Below are 26658 nucleotides of genomic sequence, written 5' to 3' on the forward strand. Positions count from 1 at the left end.
TTTATTTGAGATTTTAGCTTACACAGTAGTAAGTGAAATGGGCTTTACTTCTCTTTCTGCACTGGCATAGCATTTAGAATCAAGAAGACATAAATGTCTCAAAGTAAATGTCATAGCATGGACTTGTTTTTTAGTGTCGGATGTAAGCCTTGTGAGGAAGTGAGGATGGACTGCATTTGATTGTTGCTCCTCAAGTTTGAGAGGCCTCACTGAGGATTGTGTTCTGGGCAACTCCAGAGGCTGGAGCTGAAATGAGATCTGGGGGTGGCCCTCCACGGCTGTGGGTGCTGGCAGCGTCCCCCTTCTCTGCCTCCTTCCAGCCATTTCCGCCGCCTCCTGCCAGAGCTGCTGCCAAGCGCCAACGGGCTGGCACTGGCCTTGAGCTTGTGTTTTGATGGGGCGAAGGGGTGGGGGTGAGTACATGCTAAATCCAGTACCAGCTGCAAAATCGAATGCATGTGGCATAGAGCTCTTTATAGAAAAATGTGTTTCAACACAAAATTATAAACACGCTAAATGAAGCTGAGGGTCAGCTTCCTGGATGTTTTCCCTGAGAGGTGACTGGGTGTACGGAGGTTAAGGTGAAGACCAATTTTGCATTTTGAAGACAAGCTTCTGACTAGATTTCAGGATAAGCCACAGAGATTTGTCAGTCGGGTTTTACCCCTCATTTGTTGCGTTAGGGCTGACATTTGCCTTTCCTGGCCTTAAATTAGCTGAGAGGCAATTGCAGCTTTCCATTCTGAATTGCTCTGCTGGGTAATTACGAAGCCCAGGCTGCTGCTGGATCGGTCGGGGTAGCACGGCGAAACTCAAGCTTGGGATTTTGTTAGGGCACAGCCAGGCATCCAGCATGGCCTCGTGCGAGGGTGGCGCAGTGCGCTGCGCAGCAGGGTGCTTTGTGTGTGGGAGTGCGTGCAGACGTGACACCCCCATCCCACACTCAGCTGCAGCCGGAGGAAAGAGCCTGCATTGTGGGTCTAGTGGGTTTGTTTTGATGCCTTCATTTACAACTACATTTTCCTCTCATGTGCATGTGGATTTAGGAAACCTTGGGCAGGACAGGCAGCCACAGGTCGGTTTGTTGTTGGTGTGGTCTTGCAATTCCATGTTATTTAGAAGGAAGAATTTTAAGGCGGTAGTTTGAGGGTTAGAGGGTTTGTCTGTGAGTTACTCTGAATGGCTTGCTTTCTTAAAAATGGCATTGTCAACTTATTTATTTATCTATCTTTAAATTGTGAGCTCCGTATAACATACAATTTGCTATTTCAACCTGTATAATTCAGAGACATTTAGTATATTTACAAGATGGTGCAGCCATCACCATTATCTAGGTGCAGAACATTTTCATCATCCCCAAACAGAAACCCTGTACCCATATCACAGTCGCTCCTGAAATATGTTATTGTTTTGTTTTGTTTTGTGTTTTAAAGAGACGAGGTCTTGCTGTGTTCCCACAGCTGGAGTGCAGTGCTTGTTCACAGGCACGTTTGGGGCTTGTGGCAGCCTCGAACTCCTGGGCTCAAGTGCTCCTCAGCCTTTCAAGCAGCTGGGAGTATATGTGTGCGGCTGCAAATACATTCATTTGTAATGTCTGACTTAAAAGCGTCCCACAGCCTCCGTGTCTTAAGTGGTTGTTCAGTACGTGCAGGTAGTCTCAGAAATCGACGTAACTCATCCATTTTCTGAAGGCCCACACATTTGAAATAACAAAGGAAAACACTTCTGTCTGCGAGTCACCTCATTCTCAATATAAAATGCCCTGAAATCCTCCCAAGTGTTTGTGTTTTTGAAACCTACACAAACCCAAAGAATTCCTGGAGGAGGAGGTCAGAGCCAGGAGCACGTGCTGAGTAGTGTGTCACCAAGGCCCCGCCGGCACCTGCTTCTCTGCCGTTTGTACCACGGGGAGCACCAGCAGCTCCACCGCCGCGAGACCGCAGAAGGAAGGCTGGTGGGGAGGACTGGCACGTGGGTGGGACACGGCAGGGCCCGAGGAGTGTGTCTACTTCAAGCTTTCGCACACGCAGCACTTGGAGCACATCCTTAGGAACATGCCTATCTTCTTTTCAATTTCCGTCTTTGTTTCCATGCTAAATCTTTGTTTTTGAGACAGGGTCTTGCTCTGTCGCCCAGGCTAGAGTGCAGTGGCATCTTCATAGCTCACCGCAACTTCAAACTCCCAAGCTCAAGCAGCCCTGCTGGCTCAGCCTCTTGAGTAGCTAGGGCTGTAGGTGCACGTCACCACGCCCAGCTAATTGTATTTTTTGTAGAGAGAGGGTCTCACTCTGTTTCCTGAGCTAATCTTGAACTCCTGGCCTCAGGTGATTCTCCTGCCTCGTTGTCCCAAAATGCTGGGATTATTACTGGTGTGAGCCACCTTACCTGGCCTCCATTCTAAATCTTGAAATTCTTATCAGTATATTCTGGATGGTGTACACGACCATGACTCTGTGTGTGTGTGTGTGTGTGTGTGTGTGTAAGTAAGTGTGTGTAGGGGTCTCATTGTGCATGGTGATGACATAATTGACCCTGGTTGGGAGGAAGGAGTAAGTCCAGGGCCCCTGTGGAAGGAAGCGATGATCTCCCTCAGTACGGCAGAAAAGATAGCAGGGTGCTGTGCCAGCCGAGCTCTGTGTCCTGTTAGGCCAAAGAAAAGTGATGGTTGAGTGAGTCAACCCGGGAGCCACGGTAGCTGAACCCAGCAGCAGTGCTGCGGCGCCTGGGGCCACTAGCGCTGTAGTTCGTTCTCAGCAAAGCCCCGTGACTAACATCGCCTTTAGAGTTTTGCTTGCATACAACTTGCAAATTTGTTTTGTGTTTTATAGGTTAAGAGCTATAAAAATAAGGAAACTGAAACAGATTACATATTTAGACATATTCAACAATATAATTAAAAAAACCGAAGCTGTATTATTGTATGATTCCAGTTACGTGAAATGGCCAGAGCAGGCAAACGCATAGCGTTAGGAAGTAGATTGGTGGTTGCCAGGGGCCGCGGACAGGGAGAGACTGCTCACGGGCACGGGGTTTCTTTTTGGAGCAGTAAAGGTGTTCTGGAATCAGATAGTTGTGATGGTTGCACAACTCTGAATATCCCCCCAAAGGGAAAATTTTACAGTATATGAATTTTATCTCAAAAAATTTTTTTTTTTTTTTTGAGAGAGAATCTCACTCTGCCCAGGCTAGAGTGCCATCGCGTCAGCCTAGCTCACAGCAACCTCAAACTCCTGGGCTCAAGCAATCCTTCTGCCTCAGCCTCCCAAGTAGCTGGGACTACAGGCATGCACCACCATGCCTGGCTAATTTTTTCTATATATATTTTAGTTGGCCAATTAATTTCTTTATATTTTTAGTAGAGACGGGGGTCTCACTCTTGCTCAGGCTGGTTTCGAACTCCTGACCTTGAGCGATCCGCCCGCCTTGGCCTCCCAGAGTGCTAGGATTACAGGCGTGAGCCACCGCACCCGGCCTTTTATCTCAATTTTAAAAAGTCAACACTGGAAATCCACAAGACAGTGTTTTTGTTTTCATTTAGAAGGGATCTGTGCACTAAAATGGGTGGGCTCAGAAGTTGACAGACCTTGTAGGAGACTGGATGGTCAGTGTTCTTGACTCTGAGATCCGTAGTGTCCCTGCAGTGACTTCTCAGCTCTGCCGTTGTGGCATGACAGCAGCTGTCGTGTGACTTGGCCACCCTCCCAATCAGACCTGGTGAGGGGAGCCCGGCTGGACCTGATCCCCGATTTGTCCCTTCAGCTAGGGGCAGCATCCACACTGTCCCCAAATACCTGGCAGCCATGGGGGGGCCCTTCCCCTCTCCACGTCCTTTCCTGCCCCTCCCTAAAGCAGCAACCAAGATGAGCAAAAGCCCCATGCTCTGTGGGTGTCAGGGATGTGGGTGTCAGCTGGCAGAACTGTCCTGGCCGCCTTCCTGCAAGGCCATCTGTGTCTTTCATGTGTCGGCCTTGCCTCCTGTTCATCAGGCATGTGTTGTTGGGTGACCTCTCAGCAGAGCCAGGTGACCTCCTTGAGTAGAACCATAGGTAGTCCCCACAGATCGCACCTCCGCATAAAAATTCTCCCTGCTCCATGCGCTTCTGCGTGCCTGTTCTCTGGTGGGCTCCTCTCCGCTCAGTGCTCCCTGTCTTCCTCCTCAGCAAACCTGCACACCCTTGGGCTGCACCTCCCAGCCTTCCTTGGGCCACCTCTGGAGTCATGTGGAGGTTGGGTCTCAGGGTTTGTGACACAGTCTCTCAGAGGGGCTCACCTTGATCGCTGTGCAGGGTGTAGAACCGGGAAGGTCGGGGGTCTGTGTGAGACGCACCTGGAAACAGAGGTTCATGCTAGAGTAGGGTAACTTTTGTTCTGTTTGGAAAAGCCTGATAGAGCATCACTGCATTTGCCGGTCTCGAATTCCAGGAAGCAGACGTCCGGATGACTCAGTGGTGGATTCTGTAAGTGTTGGTTTAGTCAGGGGTCTGGCACACGGTGGCCCATAGGCCAACTCTGGCCCCGGCCCAGTTTTGTAAATAAAGTTTTAGGCCACAAAGCCCCACCCCTTTGCTCACAGATCGCCTATGGCTGCTTCCTCTGTGTAATGGCAGAGAGTCGAGTCATTGCGACAGATCACGTGGCTCCTAGAGCTGAAAATAACCTCTTCTCTGGCCCTTTACGCAAAGGTTTGTTAACCGCGTTGGATTTCGTAGAAGGATGAAAGGGACGGCCTTGAACAAGTGTCCTACAGGAAACGTGAAGCGTAAGGGCTGTCTGTCTGGATGTTTCACAGAGGCTTCTTTGTGGTATTTTATGATCCTCTTCCAACATGGTATCCATTTTTCTGTCGCTTTTATTTTCCTAGTCTCTGGTGTGGTGGTTTAACTGCAAGAGAACGTAGGCTGCCGTAAACTCTAGCTCCTCTCGTGTCCCAGTGACTGCGTGGGTTAGGGCAGCTTGTCCTTAGACCAGTGGTGGGCATGCCACTCAGTTTACAGGAAATGACTTGGAAAAGATTCGAGGTTTCAACGTGACTGTCAGAGAGGTGAGGAGGAAGAAGTCCTTTGGACGTAAGCATGCTAGGGCGGTGGCTTGCTCCGATCCTTTTTTATCTGTGGAACTTTTCGAGGGCACAGATGTTTGTGTCAATTAAAAGCAGATTTGTGTGCAATTTATAACAATGATTTATAATTTAAAAGTCTAAATAGTATTGATACTGCAGAGTCAATGAAAAGATTTGGTCATCTTGTAAGCCCTGATAATTTTGCCTTCCTCTAAAGAAACATGGATATATGGAAAGCCAAATTATAAACCTTAACAATATAAAAGTGTTTTCTCCTTAGAAATAATATGTGGGGAGTCTCCTTTAAGAATGGATTCCTAGAGCACAGCCAGCACGCAGATCTTGGTTTCTAGTACTCTTTTCCACCGGAAGGAACCAGGGCTCCTCGGAGGAATGGCTGGGGCAGGGAATGTGTGAGCAAGCCCACCCGGCATCTCGTAGGGCTAGAAAGTAAGGAAGGGCTCAGACACCCATACGTAGACCCAACAGCAACAGCCGTGAGGGCATGTACAGGGGACACAGGAGCCAGCAACGACCAAAACTGGAACAGTTTACACAAGAAAATATAGTAGTGGATTATAACCGAATATAAAATAAATCCATGGCCCATATAAATATACAGAAATAATTGAATCAATTGGTCAATGAAGAACAGACAAATCTGCCATGCAGAAAAATTGCAAGTAATTTACGCAGCTACTCCGCCCTCACGGAGGGGGAATGTAAGTCCCCACACCTTCAGTGTGGGGTGCGGCGGACACTGACCCTGCCAGGTGATCAGGGTCGGCGACGACAGACCTTGATCACCTGACACAGGCTGATAGCAGCACCCTGCACATCATGTGACAATGACACTTCGCCGCTGTAGTCTGTCTCCCCAACGTCCATCATCCCCAGTCGTAAAGACGCACCAGCCCGGTCCCAGTTGAGGGGCATGCTGCTGCAAAATGCCCCAACAGTCCTCGGAACTGTCAGGGGCATCAGGAACAAGGCAAGTATGAGAAACTGCCTGTCCATCAGGCTGCCGCAACAAAATAGAGTGCGTGGCTTGTACACCGCAGACGTGTATTGATTGCTCACAGTTCTAGAGGCTAGAAGTGCAAGATCCCGGCGTGGCAGGGTCTGTGTCTAGTGGGGACTCACTTCCTGGTTCATAGACGGCACCTTCTCGCTGTGTCCTCACGTGGTGGAAGGGGCGAGGGAGCTCTCTGGGGTCTCTTTATAGGGACATTAATCCCATCCATGAGGCTCCACCCTCAGGACCTCGCGGAGGCCTCACTTCCTAATACCATGACCTTGGGGCTTAGGGGTCCTACGTGTTAATTTGGGGAGGGCACACAAACATTCAGTGTAAAGCACTGTCACAGCAAAAGGAGCCTAAGGAGGCGTGGCTAAATGTGACGTGATAACTGGATGGGATTCTTGGGCAGAAAAAGGACATTAAGTCAAAATCTGAATAAAATATGTATGGGCTTTAGTTAATATTACTGCACCAGTACTGACTGATTCATTGGTTGTGACAAACATACCATAATAATCAGACGTTAGTAGTAGAGGAAACTGGACATAGGGTATATGGAAACTCTCTCCCCTGTGGTAGCAACTTTTCTGTAAATCTAAAATCATTCTCAGGTGGCGTGTGTTTAAAAGTGTTTGAGTTACTCAATTTGTCATATTAGGAACACACCTTTTGGGGATGAAGTGTAATGAAATGTTTGATCAACCCCCAGCTATTTGCTAGATTCCTGTTCCTGTGCGGCCTCCCAGTGTCCGTTGAGCATTTGGGATATGAGGCGGCCGTGGGCAAATGGGAACACGTACTTGGTGAAATAATGCGAGAAGATAAAAATTACTGAGGAATGTTGGCTTTGGAGTTGAGGACGCAGGCTCAAGTCCTCACTCTGCTTCTCAGCACAGATGTGTCAGGCCACCCACTCTTGCTGACCTCACACGCTGGGAAGATGAGCACATCCACACCCCCTTTCTTGCAGATTTATGTAACTGCTCAAAGGATATTACATTAACATACCAGCCCAGTGTTTAAGATCAAGTAGATGTGGAAAAGAATTGAAGAGTCACTCTTACGAAATTGAAGCAATACAGTAGAGGCTACAAATAGCATGTGTTATTTGGGGAAATGTGCAAGAGTTGGAAGTAACTGCTATGAATTTACAAGAGGTTGGAAAGAGAAAATGCATCCTGGTGGCTCAGCCCCAGCCTTTGTTGGGGGCGGGGTGGGGTAGGGGCTGTTAGGCCCAGCAGTGGGGGAGGCTGCTTCCTGTACAGGCTGGCCAGGGGCGCTGAGGTCTGGCAGGCGCAGGGGCTGTAAATACAGAGCATTGTCAAGTGGTGAATTGGGTAAGTCAAGGTCAGCCTGCGGCTGCTTTGCCTTCTTCCCCAAGTACCTCGCAAGCAGTAAAACTTCCGGAAACACTTGGTTAGTAGGTTGATGGATTACATTCCTAATGAGTGTGTAATCCACCCAGGAATCTAAATGTACATAAAATAGGCTATTGAATGTCCTCTTTCACTTCGTTCTGGTTGTGGGGTAGAACCATGCATCACACACATTATACGATCATCTAGCATAGTTAAATAAAGCTGTGTAACATCAGTGCAGCAGGCTTTCCTATATTTCACCCTGTTAAAATATGAAAAGGGAGACCTTCGAGGCTTTGGGGGTTTAAAAGGAGAAGCCTTTTGGGGTTTGAGCATTGAAGTGTTTGGAAGGTTCCCCCCACGGTCAGGGGTTGCCAGCGAAACCAGGTGAAACCTGCCTTCAGCCGTGGAGGGTAAAGTTGACAGAGGCTGCGTGAACTTGTCCGTCACACGGCAGCAGGCACAGACAGGCCAGCTGTTGTGAGCTTGGCTTCCAGACTCCTCAGTGCTGTAGGCAGCGAGGTGTGAGGGCTGCAGCGGCAGACGCAGGCGGCAGGTCCCTGGAGCACATCGCTGCCTTGGCAGGCGGGGCGAGCTGGGATCCACTGCAGCAAGCAGAGAGCCAGGTAAGAACCCCGTGTTCGTTCTCAGGGCATCTCATCCCCGATGGGACTGATTTGATAACACCCGTGCTGTTTGTTAGGGGGTTGTAGTTCCCAGGGCCTCTTTTGTTCTGTCTTGAAGGTCTGGTTGCTTGTCAGCTCAAGATGCTGGGGATAAGAGCTGGCGAGATCTGCAGTTCGCATTGTTTATTGTTCTGCCTGAAGATGAAAAATAATGCAAATCAGGGTGCAGATTCCAGCCCAAGCTCTGGAGGCGTGCGCATATGTATGCAAGCACACTCGCCTGTGCTGCATGTGTGCATGTGAATGCATGCAGTTTTTTGCAGCTTTGGTTTTCACAGCGAGCTAAAAGCACATTGGAACTGGAAGGCAGTGCCTCTTAGCATCGTGTTCTAGGCTGGACGCCGACGCACTGTCATATGCACCGGTGGCTCTGGCAGCCCTTGGCGTGTGAGTTCTGCAGATGGGTTCCCCGAGGGAGCTGGCTGGAGGACGCCAGCAGCACATGAAGACCTGTCTGCCTAGTTCTGCCTCTTCTTTTCCAATAGCAGTAAGAAACAGGCATTCCCACTACTCAGGCATTGAGTGCGGTGCGGACATTGAAAGAAAATGGTGAGTCAGCCACATCCAAATGAAGGGAAAAAGCGGCGAAATCAGGTGTGCATGTTTAGTCATGAGAAATACTGCGTGCATAGAGTCACACATAGCCTGCTTATTGCAGTGAAAAAATTTAAGTGGAGAAAATGGAATCACTGTGGTTCTTAGCATTTTCTGGTTCTTTTATTTTGCTCTCTTTGGTGTCATTTTGACAGTTTAAGGATTTTACTATACATGTGCTTTTTTTCTTTTATGTTATAATAAAAGGAACAGATGATTATTTTTGGCCATATTTGTAAGTGTTTGGCATGCCTTTGCTTTACTAAAGGAAGCTTTGTGTGTGTGTGGAGGGTTGATGCCATTTTCACAGGGAAATCACTGTGTAGATATGTCAGAACACATACACGCTCTCTATTTGGGTCTGTATTTACTGACTCACGTGAGTAGGTGTCATTTTGAAATACATGCTTGGTGGTTGTGCTACTTGAAAGGTAAAAAGGAAAAAGCGTTTGAAGAAAGGTTTTCAGAAATCTACCTGGCAGCATTTATAATAAACATCCAACTGCCTGTAGGCTATCTTAAGATTTACAAAATTAATGGAAAATAATATTGTAACATGTCATAAAAAACCTGAAAGATTTGATATAGAATTGGTGAATGGTTGGCATATTTCTCTTCTTTGCAAAGTGGAGCCTTTAAGGGCATATTCTGCAAGTATTTTTGATGATTTTGTTGCATGAGTGGTAAGGGGACATAGCTATGCTTTCCGTTGTCATGCGTAATGAAAAAAATATTTTACACTTTCTCCTTCTCTCTCATGCTTACACACACACACATCCCTTAAGGGAAAAATCTGCAGGGGCATTCTCATTCACAGAGGCATGAACAGAGCACACACAAAAGCAATTTTTTACAAAGAGCACTAGCATTAACCATGCATGTTGGTTAGCCAGATAGGTTGCAGAAGGCTTCTGCTGCCCAGCTGGAGTGACAAATGACCCTAGTAAATGTATGCTGCCTGCTGCTTGTTTTGCATGGGCTGGCTGCTCCCGCAGTCTGCCTTTGGATTTTGGAGGTTGGGGAGGGAAGTGTTCTATGTGGTCTTTGGAATACATTTACTTTATTCCTCACTACCTTTAATTCTTTACTCATTATGCATTAATATTTAATACGATCAGGGTGGGGGAGCAGTAGAAATAAGCTGGCAGTTTGTGTCCACCCACCTTCCCCCTGTCCTGGGACAATCATGGTTTCTAGCTGGCTTTTCCTAGCTAGAGCAGTTTAGCTGGGTCATTTCTGGAAGGCTTGTAGACATCTGTGCATGTATAAGGAGATCCTAGAGTTATTTAATTATTCACCTTTAAAACATAATTTGTAGAACCCTTTTAAAAAATTCTGAAAGTTCACAATACCTTTCTCCATCTATATCTTGGGTCTCACAGTGTGGGTACCGTGTTCATTTCACAGTAAAGCAGACTGGGGGTTAAGTGTCTGGATTCTCATAGCTTGTTAATGGAGTGCCCTCGCATGCAGGTGACTGCCTTTCAATCTGGGGGGCTCCTGCTAACTCATGTGGAAAGGTCCTACGGGTAAGCACAGCCTGAGTGTAGAACAGGTGCAAGACTCCAGAGCTGTTGTGCTACCAACTTTCCCATCACATCCAGTGCACTGACAGTGCAGTTGGAAGGAATTTCACTTTGGGCTTCTGAGCCCTATGCATGTGTGCGCACACACACACATACATGTGCACACACACACAGCTTCTTTTAGTAAAGCAAAGGCTTTCCAGCCACTTAGAGGAGGTGGGGCCGTGTGCTCCTAAGCCTGCATTGGCATGGCTTGCGAGCTGTCTAACCTTCTGAACCTCTGTTTCTTCATCCTTACAAAATAAGGAGCATGGATTAAATTATTTCGAAGGTCCCTTTCAGCCCTAGTGGTTTTTGATTCTCAGGGACAGAAGCCAGGAACTTGAATCCCCCTTCAAATCATATGCCCAGTCCCATGGGCTAATCCGTGGCTGCGTTGGTTTGCTCATTTGCTGTCATCATTTCTGTGAACAAAAACAGGTAGAGGAGACACAAATATACTTACGTCTTCTATACCCATTTGCAAATGAAATTAGCTCTGTTAGCAGACTCAGTTCTGTGCCAGCAGGGCTTTGTTGATGGCAGTGCCCTTGACAGTTGGACCTGCTGGGGTGATGCGTTGTAAAGTCCCATAAAGTCAGCTGCTCCCACGTGGGGCTCTCTCAGGTATAAGTCGTGTGAAATTGGTTTTTAATTATTTTGTTAAGATATCTGTCTAGGGGGCTCTTAAATGGACTTGGGGGCCATTAGAAGTGGAATAACTAGAAATTCTAGGAAGATATTTAACATTTGTGTACATGCATGTGTGTACACATATACACACTTATATTACATATGTGTACTATAGATATTTTCTACAGTGGTTACATGTCTAAAGTAAATTTCTGTTGAGCAGATATCTGAAGTCTATTGGGCAAATAATCCATTTCTCAATCTGATGCAGCTGAGTAAATAGTAAGTAGGCAATGACCTGAGATGTGGGATTTTCAGAATTTTGGGTCACCTACAATAGTGATAGAAGGAAGATTGAGAATTTCTCTTAATTTATGGAGCTGATATGCTACATTGACTAGGTTTTAATACATTTTGCCACAGGACTGCCCAAAATTCAAAATTGCCCCTTATTTCGTAAGCTTGCTGTATGTTTTATGCTAATCTGGGGCTACAGCTTCCTAGGCTGTGGTGTACAGTTTTTAATAACATTTCCTTTTTAGAAACTCTGTTTTACTAATTAGATCCTTCTTATGGGGTTATCTGGCAATTCTGGGAAGCAGAAGAAAGACACCACAAATCGCCCTCAGTCCTACCACCCAGTTTCTGCTGTGGAACGTGGAAGTGTATCTGCTTAGAAGTCCTTGCAAACATGTTTTCACACATGTAGTCATGCCACGCATACTGTCCGTAAGCTGCCCTGTTTTGTCAGCTTGTATACGTATGGTGCATGGCATGCTAAGGTATGGCCACCTTGTAGCGACCTGTGAACATTTAGGGCTACTTCCAGGCTTTCACAATTATAAATGATACTGTAGTGAACAGCTTGTAGTGAAATATTTGTGCTCTTCCATGCCAATTTGCTTAGGATGGGATTGGTAGGCAGACATCTAGGAGATACCAACCGTTGCCCTCCATAAAGTGTGCTTACTGCTCACAGCCTGGGACAGTCCTGCCTCTCCCCACACTTGACCAGTATTAGACATTTTTAAAATTCTGTGGCTTAATAGGAAAAAAATTTATTTCATTTTTAACTTGCATTTCTTTGGTGACTAGTGAAGTCAGACTTTTTGTGTATTTATTAGCAATTTGTACTTTTTCTTTTGTGCATTATGCTTCACACTCATGTTTATGTTTCTGTTGAAGGTGGAGCCTTTCTTGATCGTTGTCATTTAGGTTGCAAATGTATCCCTGCCACGTGTGCGTGTGCATGTGCGTGTGTGCCTACTTTTTAAAAGTTAATGGTTGGTTAAGTTTGGACTTTCTGGACAGACACACATATGTCAAATTGTCACATTGTGTTGCCCTTTCACCTGGTGGCTCTCTGCAGACAGTTCTGCCTCTCTGGCGATTGTGTGTTAATGTTACTTGTCTCTCATTACCGTTTGCAACCAGGAAGTGTAACCCCCGGTGGGCTCTGTCAGCATGAAGTCCCTAGAAAGTGTAGACCTCCATCTAAAAGCTACAGCATCTTCCAAAAAACACAAGTGTGCTAAGGAAGAAAAGCAGCCAGGGGTTCCAGATTAACAGGTATTGTGGTCTTGCGGAAGGAAAAGCAGAGGCTAGCAGATGAGTGTCTGGATCCTAGCTAGCTCAGAGCGTGGGGCAAGTCCTTCTGCTCATGGCTTGGGTGTCCTCATGTGTGAGACGTGCTTGCGCTCTGCAGAGGGAGGCTGGGAAGATAATTGTCTCCTCGGAAGAGGTAAGAAGTACACAGCCTTCCCATAACCCTGACTCCTCACAGCTGCCTTTTTTTCTCTGGTTGGCAGGAGACCAAGGGTCCCCCTTGAGGCACAGCTGTAGGACCCCCTCACCCCGCGCCCGTTCTAGGGTCTGCTCTGCTCATGTGGGCATTTTCCCCGTGCTTGTGCCTTTCTGCTTTTTATTTGCTCTCACTGTGATGATTTTATGTTCATGTTAATGCTCATGTTGTGTATTTGCTTTCCTTGAGTAAGCTACCTGTAAACATTTAACCATTTTAGGGTGTACCTATGTCTAAACAAACAGATACAACCATAGATGTAAACACATTTTAAAGAGCAGGGGCTTCTCAATGACCAGTTAATATTACAGTCATTATAATGGACAGGTGAACCTAGGAAGCTGTCAGTTGGATCTGTTTCTGCAGTGATCATGGAAATGTTGCATTACATGGAAGAAGGGAGTCAGGAGACAGCTCTGGCGTGCACCTGGCTGTCTCTCTCCTGTGGAAGATGGAGTCATCTCCTAGGCCTTTAAGCTCTGGCACACTGGAAGTCTACGGGGTGTGTTTGCCCCTATGTATTAATTACCTCTAGGCTCAGAAGAACTGTAATCTCAGAGACAGGTCTTCAGATGCCATCAGTATGTTACCTTCCTGGTTAATGTCAAACAGCAGACGTTGATTTCTCACAGTTCTGGAGGCTGGGGAGTCCGAGATGAAGGTGCCGGCCTGTCGGGTGTCCAGTGAAGGCTCCTCCTTGGTTCACAGACGGTGCTTTCTCTCTGTGCCTCACACGGCAGAGAGCAGACAGAGGAAGCAAGCTCTGTCTTTCGAGTGTCTTCTTATAAGGGCACTAATCCGTTTGTGAGGCTCTACCTCAAGACCTCATCACCTCCAAAGGCCACACCTCCTCACACCACCCCCTTGGAGGCGAGCCTTTCAACATGTGGATTAGAGAGGACACAAACATCCAGACCCTAGCATGACTGAACTGGCGGGGGGGGGGGGGGGGGGGGCGGGCAGAGAGCCCCAAGCACATGAGCCTGCCTTGCCTTCTTCCTTGCCTTCTCTCCTCCTCCCACCCTTCCTGCTGACTCAGTGAGCATTTGCTGAAACCTGCCCCATGCCCGGCATTGTGGTGGGCCTGGGCTATAGGGTTACCTGAGGGAGAAGTGGGCACAGTTGTTCCAGCCAGGAGGAGAGATGGTAAATGACAATGACACAGATTAGTCCAGAACTATTTGGAGATAAACAGGCAGAGATTAAATACTGTGTGAGCTCAGAAGACGAAAGGCAACTATGATCCAGGCTCTGCGTCCTGGGAAAGGTCGCATTTCCTTGGGACCCTGAGAACTGGGGTGGTGTCATGGGGGGGGGCTCCAGGGCATGCGAATCGCAGCATGTGGGGAAGGGCCTTTATCCAGAGCGTGTGGCGCAGGAGTGGGGTCCCAGGGAGTGGCTGGTGGTTTGGGAAGGACAAGGGGAGCCTGGAGGGGCAGAGCGACAGTCTGGGGGCAGGAGGATGGCGTTGGACCGGAAGACGGGAGAGGATTGGGCCTTGCTGTACTTCCCTGCATCATAGGCCCCAGGTCCAGGACTCTGTGTGTGTGTGTGTGTGTGTGTGTGTGTGTGTGTACGCTCACGCACACAGCAGGATGGCTGGAGTAGAGAGGAAGGCGGGAAGTGACCCTTAGGAGACCTCCCTCCTCCCAGTGGCCTTCGTTCTCAGAAAATCTCACTCAGGAAAGTTGTAAATAGATTTACCCTCTAATTTGTTGAAATGGGGTGTTTCCCAACTGTCATTTCAGTATGGTTTGATATATAGTGCTAAAGGATTTTAATCCTTCACATCTGCGGCATGAAGTTGGGCGTCCTTGCAGACTAGAACACTGGCTCATGCACAAGGGTTTCAGCAGGGCTGTAGCAGCCGCTGGAGAGCAAGAGGGAACTTTCTGGGGTGATGAAATTGTATTTAGACTCGATCGTGGTGGTGAATGCACACCTCTGTACATCTACTCAAACTCCCGAGACCTGTCATCTCTGAATTTTATGGTATGTGACTGATAGCCTGATAGAGTTGGGGGAGGGGAGAAGAGAGGTGAAACTGTAATGTGAAAACCTTCTAGATCCATTGCTAGATTTCTAGGAATTCAGACACACAATAATGGCTCAGAAGAGCATATAGATGTAGGGAATGAGGATAAGGTGAACCCAAACTCGTGCATTGCTTATAAATTGCACATGAGCATTTGCCAATAAGAAATCATCTCTAATAAAAAGTACACAAGCTAGAGCCTCCTAAAACTGTTTTTGAGGTAAAGGAAAATGTGTGCCATGACAAAATATTTATCACAAGGATTCAGATCTGATTTTTCCTCTTTTAAAGGAATATAGTAATGAAAAAAAATCAGCTAATGGGCTATAAACCATTGTTGGGAATCTTGGCATAAAATCCAGTTAGGGTACGGATTGTGTACATATCAAATGTTAGAAGCAGATGTCCTGGTGTGTTTATGAGTCTTACTTCCTGCCTGTCATCCCCCCACCACAAATTCCCTGTGTATGTACGTTGAAAACAGAAAAGCCAGCCAGAGAATCAACAAGATCACTTTGATCATTACAGCACTCAGAGTGGAATGACAAATTGTTAGTTACCTTGCTGCATAATGAATTAGGCTCCAATTTAGTGGCTTGAAACGCCACTAAATATTTATTTCCTCCCACAGCCTCTGAGGGTCAGGAGTTGGGGAGGGTTTAGCTGGGTGGGATAGCTCTGCATCTCATGAGGTTGCAGCCAGCATGTTGGCCAGGAAAGCTGTCTTCTGAAGGCTTGACTGGAGCAGAAGGATCCACTTCCAAGTGGACACAGATATGGCTATTGGCTCGAGGCCTCAGTACGCCCCGCAGGGGGGGTGGATTCCTGTGGGGCTGCTTGAGTGTCCTCACAATCTGGTGGCCAGCTCCCCTCTGCCAGTGGTCCACAGGAGAGAGCAAGGCGGATGCTGCAATGCTGGTGTGATCTTGTCTCAGAAGTCACACATTGTCACTTCTGCCATACATTTTTTAACCACTTTGTTGAGATATGGTTGACGTATAAAAGGCTGTACATATTTAATGTATACAACTTGATAAGTTTGGAGATAAGTGTACACCTGTGAAAAACTATCACCACAATCCATGCCATAAACATCCATCACCTCCAAAAGTTTCCTCCCACCTGTTTTGGGGGGTATGATAAGAATACTTAATATAAAATATAAGCTCTATCCTCTTAGCCAATTTTTAAGTATGTAATATAGAATTGTTAACTATAGGCACAAGGCTGTAGATCTCTGGGACTAATTCATCTTGTACAACTGAAACTTTATCCTCTGGCTAATACCTTCCTGGTTCCCCCTCCTCCAGCCCCCAGCAACCACCATCCTACTCCCAGCTTCTATGACTTTGACTATTTTAAAGTCCTCATATAAGCGGGATCATGTGGTGGTTGTCCTTCTGCAATGTGGCTTATTTCACTTAGCATAATGTCCTCCAGCCTCATCCATGTTATCACAGATAGCAGGACTTCCTTCCTTTTAATGGCAAGACATCCTTCTCTTGTAAATGCGTTTTTACCCCATCATGTGCGTATGCCACACTTCCTTTGTCCGTTCCTCTGGTGATGGGCACTCAGATGGCTTCCACGACGTGTGGATGGTGCTGCAGTGAGCATGGGAGTCCTGCCGTACATTGCTTGCTACGAGTGAGTTGCAAAGTCCAGCCTACAGTGAGGGAGGGGAATCGATTTTTTGAAGGAGGGAGTTTCAGAGGATTTGCAGGGACATATTTATAACTGCCGCACAAGTGTACTGACTTCTTGTCTTTGCCTTCTCTTTGTTACTTAAGATGGCAGAAAGACATCTGCTTTCCCGTTCTCTCTCTCTCTTTCTATGTTAGGGTATAATGAACATTCAGTAAAATGTACAGATCTTAAGTCTTCAGTTCCATGAGTTTTGTGTTTTTTACGCACTTTGTAATCGAAGCAGAATAGGTTCCAGAAAGTTCCTTCTTACTCTTTCCAGTCAAACCCTTCCCCTGCAGCAGTCACTCTGATTTGTGACTTGTTCGTGTTGCCTGTTCTTGAGCTTCGTCTGAATTGGCTTCTGTGTGTGTATTCTTTGGCTGGCTGCTTCAAGCAGGGTCCCCAAAAGCATGGGACCCATTCACATTTCTGTGTTTCCCGGGTTAGGGACGACATGCCTTAAGGCATTCTCTACTTACCAGTGGGCTTTGATGGCTCCCTACAGGGATAATTTATAATTAAATAATAATTCAGGAACTGGTTTCTCCCACACATGTAAACAAACCATACCACGTAAGTGCGCTGATGGTACAGTGTCTTTACCCAAGTGGCTGGTCTCGTTGTTTATACAGTCGCTTGTGCATGGCATCACTTCTGTCTTAACTGTTTAACTTGATTTCGTGAGTCTGTGTTTGCACTTGTGACCGTGCCTGCAAAGCGCAAGTCCACTGCAAGTCCAGTGGAGCCTGCAGCGAAGAGAAAGGTGATTACAGTGGAAACAAAGGTAGAAATAAGTGTTCAGAGAAAGGCCGTCATTCATTTGGAAAGCATTACGCTTCAGGCACTTGACTATTGGAACAATTATAAAGGATAAAGTGAGAATAATGAAACATGAAAGGGAATGCTCCAGTGATAGCATCAATTATTACTAAGCTGTGTAGTGGAATAATTATTGAAATGGAAGGTTTATTATTGATTTTGTTAGAGGATCAAAATAAGCATAACATTCCTATTAGCCTAGGAATTAAAAGAAAGAGCACAGTGTTTTCTGTAACTTATTACTATAGTACTGGGTATTACTATCATCACTGCAGTACTACACTGAATTATTATTACCACATATGAGCCATTATAATATTGTCACTATTATGGTACATGCGTTGTTTATCAGGGATCTGAGTCACACACAAATCTGACCTGCAGACATTCTCAGGAACATATTAATTTCTCATCGTAACCCGGGAGTGTTGCCTCCGTGAATATACCATAACTGTTTTACCCGTCCACCAGCGGGTGGGTGATCCCGGCTAGCGTGAGCGAGGACCTGTGCTGTTTCTCTGGGGTGAGTGCCCGCGAGTGGCGGACTAGCTGGCCCCAGGGCATCTGTGCGCTGTGTGGCCAGTCGCCTTCCTCGAGCGGTTTCCCTGGGAGACAGAGCGACCGTGGTCTTCTCTCTCCTGCGAAGGGCTTGAGACTTTCTGGAGTTTAGTTCATTTAGGTTTCTTTGTGTCCTCAGCTTTATGATTGGTGGGGAGGAGAGGGTGTGTGCCAACAAAGCTTTACTTATAAAACCAGGCAGCAGTGGAGATTTGGCCCTGGAACTCTGGTTTGTAGACTCCTCATCTAGAAGGCAAAGCAGTATTAATTTTTGAACCCCACATGTGTATTGCTTATTCTGATAAGCACTATGAAGGATATGAAGAGTGTGCTAAGGAAGAGGCGTGGGAGAGACCGTTTACATGGGGGAGGGAGGGTCTGGAGAGTTTTCCAGAGCTCTTTTCTGGCCTCTTTTTAGTTGCTCCTGGGAGCAGTGTTCTGCATGTGAACCAGAGCGGAGCTCCACAGACTAACTGCCTTTTGAAGTCCTTACAGTTAGAAAAGACGGCTTGGCGCAGGGTTCCAGAAGCCTTTCTGGTTGGAAGAATATGGACGGGCCCCTGCAGGCCTGTACCCGGGGCCCCTGAGCTCACCACCCCTGCAGACGAGGGTAATCTAGTTCAGGAGAGAGATGCCAAGCCAACAATTCCAACTTCAGTAATAGATTTTAATATCCAGGTGAAGTGGGTAGAAAAGTGGGGTAAGGAATTTGGGAGGGAAGGTCTCATGAAGCAGAGATTCCCGATGCTGGCCTGACATGCAAATTGTCTGGAAAGCGGTCCCTGAAACGTGGATTTGCAGGCATGCCATCCCTCCCATCCCTCGGTGTTCCCTACCTCTGCCCAGGCCCGGCCTTCTGGTGCAGTGAGTTTGAGGAGAGCCCGGCTCCCAAGGGACAAATCTTGTGACCAAGAACGAGATTCACAGAGTCGGGTACTTGAGGGGCCATCACGCGGTATACACAGCAAATCTAGGCGTTTTCTGTTATTGGACACTAACTCCCCAAGAAATCAATGCCTGTAAATTTGGTTTTGGATCATCTGTGAGTGGCATTTCTCTTTTAATCTACTCTCTCCTTCCCCTCTTAGCCACAAATGGTCTCTCGGTCTCACTCATTCAACTTCATTACTCTTCACCCTTCGAGTCCCTGCCAGCAAAAATAAAACTCAAAGGAAGCAGCAAACCTTTTTATACATCCGTGAAGACACTGAAGAAATAAAATTCATCTGATTTTCTGCAATAATCGCTTTTCCTGCGTGGCATTAGAGTCCTGGAAGAGGGAGCGTGTTTGGCCTGGCGTGGGGAACAGCGTTAGTGGAGACGCTGCAGGGAAGGGAGCATGCGTCACGGATGGCTCCCGGCTCGGCCTCCCCAGAGGCAGTTCTGCAAGGCACAAAAGTTAGAGCAGAGCTTGTGGGAACACCCAGGAGCTCATCTGTTCATTCAGTAAAAATCATTTGCATGCCCTAAAGCTGAGCTCACAAAGGACAACCTGGCGGCCTCCTCCCTGCAGGTGCTTGCGGCCTGGGAAGGCCTGTGGTGAGCTGGTGTTTGCAAGGAGAGAGCCATCGGTGCTGCGCCCGGGCGTTCCTGCTGCTTGAGAAGTTTCCTGTGTGTCTCTGCGCAGGTGCTGCTTGGTTGGTCATAGGTCAGGTGCTTACCTCTCTTGGGCTTCAGGGCTTCCCCACCTCATGTGGCCTTTGAGGTGCTGTGACTTCTCCAGGGGCGTGTGTCTGTGCAGAACTGCTTAGGGTACAGGAAGGGAGAGTGGAGACTGTGCCTGGAGTGACATGGATGTCCTGTCTCTTCAGCTGCCCGACCCTGTCCCGAGACCTGTTGGCGGTGGTTCTTGAGCATTAGGCCACCTGCCTGGGGATGTCTGATACACCGGCCAGGCGAATGGCAGATAGCTGTCTGTGATTTTTGATAAACAGCTCTGCACTTTGCAGAATCACTTTTATTTACACCCACAACCAACAGAAGTGTGTTTTCCAGATGCTAACCGCAAACTGTAAACTTTGAGCATTTGAGTTGACATTTGAGTTACGGAACATTCCTCGTTCCATGCCCACGGAAGCGCTGCCTTTGGGAAGGCAGGAACTCTGGGTCCTGTCCCAGTTGTCTCGAGAGAGAACCGTGCTCTGCGCAAACAGCTGGGGCCCGATCCTGGCTTTGTAGCACGAGCTCTCAGGTGGGATTCCTGGGTCCCCGCAGACTCACAAACTCCCTACCCGTTGCTCTTCTTGACATGCTGACGTGTAATACATTTGTGTACGGTGTGAGTTGGCATTTTGTGTCGTGTGTAAACGAAAGGCCACGCCTTGATGCTGTTGCCCAGCAGAAGCTTGTTGACTGTCTCCCTGTCCCTGCATTGTGAAGATGAGGCCATTGCGCTGCCCACAGTTCTGTTGGTGCCCTTTTGACCCCTCAGCACTGGCTGGGCCCGCCTTGGGCATGCCCTTCCCATCGTGGAGGCCCCGGTGCGTCGTGCTGTGCTTTGGGAAGCGAGTGTGTGGGTGCCGGTGTCATGGAGGCCTGGGCTCCGGTCTGCCCCGCCAGAGACTGGCCCTTCGTCTTGGGTGCTCAGCATACATCCGAGGGGCCGGCTGTGGCATGAGGCTCCTGTGTGGGCACTGGGTGCTGGGGACACCTCCCATTCCACTCCGTGCTTACCATTTGCTGCCGTGTTCAGATCTCCTTTAACAACTCAGAGCTCATCTTCTAACTGAAAATAGCTCCTTCCTTGAATAAGAGGCACATTTTATTACTCTTTTGGATCGGAAGAAGCAATGTGTCAGCAAAGGCATGGCAGGCTGGTTTGTGGCAAGTTTGACAGTAGCTAGCCCGTGAGCTTTAGCTACAACATGGATAAACATGCATGTGAAGCCTGCCTGTGTGTGTTGCAGGCTTGCTTATGCATGTATGTGCATCCAAACACGGTGTATGTGGTAGAGGGTGGAAAGATCGTGAATCGTGGCCACTTCCAAAAGAAATAGCCCTTATTTTTCTTATTTTTCGTAATACACTACTTATTTTCTAGGTTTTATTAAAAAATTGATTTGCAATGTATCTTAGAAAGGTTTTACCCCTTTGTATTAATGTATGGCAATTTCCCATAAGCCACATAAAATACTGTAACTTGAAGTAACTATTTCTGAATATAACCATATGTGAGAATTTTCACTGTCATATTGTTTTCTGAAATTTTTGTTCAATTTTTTTTTTTTTGCAAAAAAATACAGTTTGTGTGTGTGTATGGTGTGAATGCCCAGCGTTCTATTATATAACATGCCAGTTAGTAGCTCCATCCATGTTGTCTAATGTGTATCAGGACTGGCCACCTTGCTTTCGGGATTGCCATGGGGAAATGTATATGGATTTAACTCCTTGTGGTTTAAGGGACTGACACGATTCGGGTCCAGTCACTAGGGAGGGGAGGTGTACACTGGGATTGCCAGCTAACCTTTATTTGTCCTTCCTCTAGACAAGCAGATGCCCAGTGTCAGGAAGGCAGTGCAGGCACCGGGCGACACCCACCCAGCCAGAAGCCACCCGCGTCCTCTGAATCATCTCACACGTGGAAAGCCCCAGCACCGCCCCGGGAGGGCCGTGGCCGAGCCGGGACGCTACCTCGCGACTACAGATACCCGGAGGAGAGCACCCCTGCAGACTCGGGGCCGCTTGCTCGGGGACGGGACTCCCCGCGGCCGCTGAGCGCCGCCTCGCGGGCGCCCAGGAAGTGCCGCGGCCCCGAGGGCGCACCTGCCCCTGCGCACCTAGTGGCCTCAGGCAGGGCCCTCTCTGTGCCCCCAGAGGACACGTGCGCGGCCCGCCTGTCCCTCCCCCACGGCCCCTCCGTGTCCCGCAGCGCCCAGCCCCAGGACGCCCCGGAGGCTGCCGCCTGCCAGCATGTGAGCCGGGGTGCCCCCCGCCCCGAGCCGCAAGCCCCGCTGCCCCCCGCGTGTCGCGCCCTGCCCCTGCGCACGGCCATGGAGACCTCACGCTCCCCCTCGCCTCAGTTCGCCCCCCAGAAGCTGACGGACAAGCCGCCCCTGCTCATGCAGGATGAAGAGTCTACAAGGTATGGTCCCGTGGTGGTGGGCCCGGCCTCCTCCCCCGCGGGTGCGCTGCCCGGGACGTGGGGATTCAGCGGGTCTTTGGGGGTTATGCGCACGCCCCACTTCAGCTCAGGGCACTAGGGCTGAAACAGTCCTGGAGGTGACCGTGTAGAGGACAGGGCAGCCCCAGCGAGGGTTGGGTTTGTAGTTGTTAGGGGCTGCCCTCTCCTGCAGGGAGTGAGGTGCGTGTGAAGTAGGTGGTGCACGGCCCCTCCCCTTCCCCAGCCGCCGCCTCTGTACCCCTGCCTCACGGATCTGCACACTAGGGGTGCAGTTTGTTGTTTTTGTGTATATTTAATATTTGCAATCAGATTTGGGTTGAGCCTAAGCGTGAGCACCCCAGCAGACTCAGGGCTGCATGCTGAAGTTGGTGTTTAGGTGAAATCAGTGTTTTTCATGATGTCTGGTGTTTTCATGCTCCTTTTTTTCCAGATATTTTTTTTAATGTTAAAATGCTAAGTCAGGCTGGTGCAGTGGCTCACACCTGTAATCCCAACACTTTGGGAGGCTCTGGTGAGAGGATCACTTGAGACCAGGAGTTCGAGACCAGCTTGGGCAACATAGCAAGACCCCATCTCTACAAAAAAAAAAAAGCTAAGCTGCTGTATACCTTTTATTAAAGCAGAAGAAAGCTCAGTCCACTTCGTGGTGCCATTGTCAGAGTGTTGGGTATAGAATTGTTCTATCCATTGATACATCTCATCAGGCAGGGACCGACCATTGAAGAGCACTAACTGCTTTGCTTTCTTCACACAAAACCCCACCTACTTGAGTGCCTTTGAAGACCTGAGCAATAGAAGAAGGGGAGAACTTTCATCTCACTCTCTAGAGCAGTGGTTCTCAACCTTGGCGGGACACTGGCAATGTCTGGAGACAGTTTTGTTGTCGTGGGGGGGGGTGCTCCTGGCATCCAGTGGTGGAGCCTACGATGTGACCAGAATCTTACAGTGCACAGGACAGCCCCCTCCCCATGTGTGGGCTTAATTGGACCCCACATCAGTAGTGCCAAGACTGAGAAACCTGCTCTGGAGAGGCACTGCCCAGTGTAGCAGCCACCAGTCACTCGTGTAAGTGTAACTTAATGACAGTCAAATCAAAGAAATTCAGTTCCTCAGTTGTACCGAGTCTAGCTAATGGCTGCCATACTGGACAGCACAGGTAACAGGTGTTTCCCTCACCACTGAAAGCTCTGTTGGACCTCCCTGCTCTAGAATCTCCAGCCATTTTTTTAAGGCTTCAGAATAACTCAGCAGAGAAAGGGCATTACTGTTACTGTACCTTCAGCTATGGCATCTCAAGCACAGATTTATCTGTGGGCCAAAACTGTGTGTTATATCATTTAAAATGAAGTTAAATTGTATCATTTAAAATGAAGTTAAACATCACTTAAATAGACTTTCGATTGGTAACATCATTTGGTTCCAAAAGGAAGGTATCTTAGTCTGTCCAGGCTGTTGTAACAAATCCCATAGACTGGGCAGCTCATAAACAACAGACATGTATTTCTCACAGCTCTGGAGCTGGGAGTCCACGATCAAGGCAGGGTGGAGTCCGTGTCTGGCGGGGACTCACCTCCTGGTTCACAGATGGCGCCTTCTCGCTGTGTCCTCACGTGGTGGAAGGGGCGAGGGAGCTCTCTGGGGTCCATTTTATGAGGACACTAACCCCATCCATGAGGCTCTACCTCATGACCTTATCAGCTGCCAAAGGCCCCACCTCCTCACACCGTCACCTTGGGGTGAGGCTTCAAAATACTGTCCTCAAGGGGATACAGACATTTAGAACACAGCAGACGGAAAAACAATAAGGTGTTCTGTGTGGTGGGTAAAGTGTGTGATATTTTCACAGGCAGGTCGGGCTGTCCGGGTGCAGTGACGGGAGCGAATGCGCAGACAGCGGGCCCCGTGCAAAAGGCCTTCTGTGTGGGCGTCAGGAGGGGGAAGTAGTGCTCACTTTTCCTGCTCCCAGTGAGAGTTAGTTTTTCTCACTCTCTTTTGTTAGTTGAGAGGGATTCCAACAAGCAGTGGCAGTACTTACTGAAGATGCTAAGGGCAGGGATCTTTGGGCATGTGCATAATTGAGTGTTCCCGTCCAGCAAGTGATTTGTCATTCGGGACCACAAAGGTGGTTCTGTTGTACACCTAAGGCTCTGCTGTTGTCATTGAAGCAGTTTCTGTGCATGTGCTCGTGGAGGTCCACATTCTGGCCGAGGGCTTTGGAGCAGTCCCGTCTGTTCTCTCTGCCCTGCTCCAGAGATACGGTCCGGCAGATGGTGCTCATGCCCCCTACGGAAGTTGCTACCATGGAAGTCCCTCCTAACGCACTGGCTTTAATGTCACCGCCCCCAGGACGTGTGTTGTTGGTCAGTTCTGGTATGACAACGTGGAGTTACCTGTAAGACGCATAAGAGGCGGTGCTCAGCAGGGGACCTGGCCCTGCTCTGCGCCAAGGGCAAAGGGCTTGATGGTCAGCCAAAGACACTGCAGTGAAGGAGCTCAGAGCTGCGCCCCTCTTCCTGGCTGCTGGTGACTTCCAGTGACTCTCTGAGCGTGGGCTGCCCGCCTTGTCTCTGTTTGCATGTGCTGGCAGCCTGCTCGGGCTGCCTCTGCCTGGGCGCCAGGCGTCGAGCTCTGCAGTGGGCATGCAGAGCAAGAGGAGATAGAACATCCTGCCCTCTCGAGAACGGCACAGTCACTTGTGCCACAAAAACATTCTTGATGCCTGTCCTGTAACTAGGAAGCTGACTCTCGTGCCCTTTAAAATTCTTTGAGGTTTTTTATCTCGTTTGGTTTTTACACTGTGAGATGGTGAGTGTGGCCAACAGCATCTGCCGTCCCTGTCAGTGGCAGTAAGCGACTCGATTGCCCGCAGCAGTGTTCTCAGGCGAGTTCTGGAAGCCTGTTTCTATGTTGGGAGCGTGTCAGCCGAGAGCCAGCCAGGCTGCTTCCAGGGCCCTGACAGCGTCCTTACGGCTGAGTAGTGTCCGTGTCTGCAACTCTTCTGAGCCGGTCAAGTGGTTTGTCAGCCCAGAACGAATGACATGCAGGGCTGAAGGGCTCCTGCCGCCGTGGGTGTGGGCAGAGCTCCAGCCTGTGTGACGCCGGGGGCTGGCCTTGTGGGCAGCGGGCAATCACCTGGCAGGACCCCCGGGCTCGGCGCACCCCACGCCCACCTCCCTGACCCTCCTGGTCCTGCCTTTCAGGAAGGAATGGTGAGAGCTGGTTGCTGTTAGGTCTAATCCACCGTGCTCTGGCCTTATTTTGAAGTCAAAGTTGGTCAGCCTTTTTTTCACGTGGAGGTCTTGATCGTTTTCCGGAAGAGACGCTATTTCTGTTTAGACATGCCCAGCAATTGATGCTTTGCTGGAAAGTACATGCGAACCTGTAGAAGATTTGTTTTTGTTGTTGAATTTCTGCTGTTGTGCCTTCCTTCACTGGAAACCCAGTTTCTCCGCAGATGGGGGAGACACAAGGTGGGCCGACTTGGAAGTCAGTAGGAGCATGGGATCGCAGTTCCTAAATGTAGGGTGAAATGAATCTGCATGTTTTTGTATGTTGTCCCTTGGATAAGGCTGCAGGGTTTTCCGTCTCAAGTTTAACGCATCTAACTGGCATTTTCCACAGTTAGGCTCTTTAAAATTTCCTCATGAAGAAGCAGTTGTGAGTACTGTCTTTTAGCACCCGGATAAAACATACCAGCTCTTAATGGTGTCTATTGGAGGAGGGAGGAAAATGCGAGACCATTTCATGTTAGCCTGTGCACCACACCTTTCTGAATAGGGAAGGAACCGTCTAAGTTCCTAGTCACCAGTAGAAGGGAAAAAACAGCATTTAATTTAGAGCATCAAGGCTTTCCTCGTGTTCCAGAAAATTGCGTCCGTTTGTGTAACATTGTAGAAAAGTGATTTGCAATTTATTGTGTTAGAAACACATCCTGAGTTTGGGTCCAGGGAGTTTGGCTTGTTTTCTTTTTTCCTTCCCTCCTGGGCGCCAGCAGGTGTCTCTCTTTCTCCAAAATTCCTTGGTGGTCCTGCATGGAGCAGCGGAGAGCACCTGGCTGGGTCTGTCCCAAACTCGGCAGCACTGTGGCCTTGCCGGCCGCCTCTTCCCATCCTCTCTCTCCTCCCCCGGGTGCTGTAGGTGCCTCTGCCTCCTTTCACCCAGAAACTGTTCGTAAAGAAGGAAACATGTGCTCTTTGGGAGTCACTTAGGGGAATACAGAAGCCTCGAGCCGTCTGCCACGGGACCCTGGTCTCGCGGGTGTGACAGCCTGCGCGAGGGTGGCGCCAGGTGGGGCTGGGCTGCGGGCAGGTGGCACTGAGTCCAGCACGGCCGGCCTGGAGCGGAGTTCTGCTCTGGCCCCGAGAACACGTGGGGACCCGCAGGCCTGCACCAGCCTAGGCACTAACAGCAGTGCTGTGAGAATGCCCACATGCTGCAGGTTTCCCCTACAGAAGAAAATTTAACTGAGCGGGGCTTGTTAAAGTTTGCATTACCATTGTAATAGTCACAGGTGAATAGTAGTCCATCCTCATGTCCCTCCATAAGGCGCCGTAGGCGTGTGGTTGACAGTTCGAGAATGGAAGGAGTCAGATGCTGAGGTCGGAGGCCGAGTTAGGGGTCGGAGGGAAGCTCTCCACCTCGCCCAGGACATGTGACTGTGGAGGTCCTTCTGCTTGGGTCGGGTTCCCCATCCACGAGGGGAGGGCGGGGACCTGCCCATCCA

General features: G+C 48.8%; 1 protein-coding gene across 3 annotated transcripts in view; it reads left to right on the top strand.

Moving 5' to 3' along the window:
• SHROOM2 (shroom family member 2) overlaps window positions 1-26658 on the top strand; it is a 134458-nt gene that overhangs the window by 95399 nt on the left and 12401 nt on the right. For 2 of the 3 annotated variants that reach the window (XM_012782451.3, XM_075999417.1), the window contains exon 6: window positions 21300-21896. In XM_012782451.3, coding sequence (XP_012637905.3) covers window positions 21300-21896 — 597 coding nt within the window. Of the gene's footprint in view, window positions 1-7970; window positions 8065-21299; window positions 21897-26658 lie in introns of those variants that run through there. The other variant, XM_020285187.2, reaches the window with a different exon arrangement.

This window comes from Microcebus murinus, chromosome X, assembly GCF_040939455.1.
Source record: "Microcebus murinus isolate Inina chromosome X, M.murinus_Inina_mat1.0, whole genome shotgun sequence".
In the NCBI taxonomy this organism is placed as follows: Eukaryota; Metazoa; Chordata; class Mammalia; order Primates; family Cheirogaleidae; genus Microcebus; species Microcebus murinus.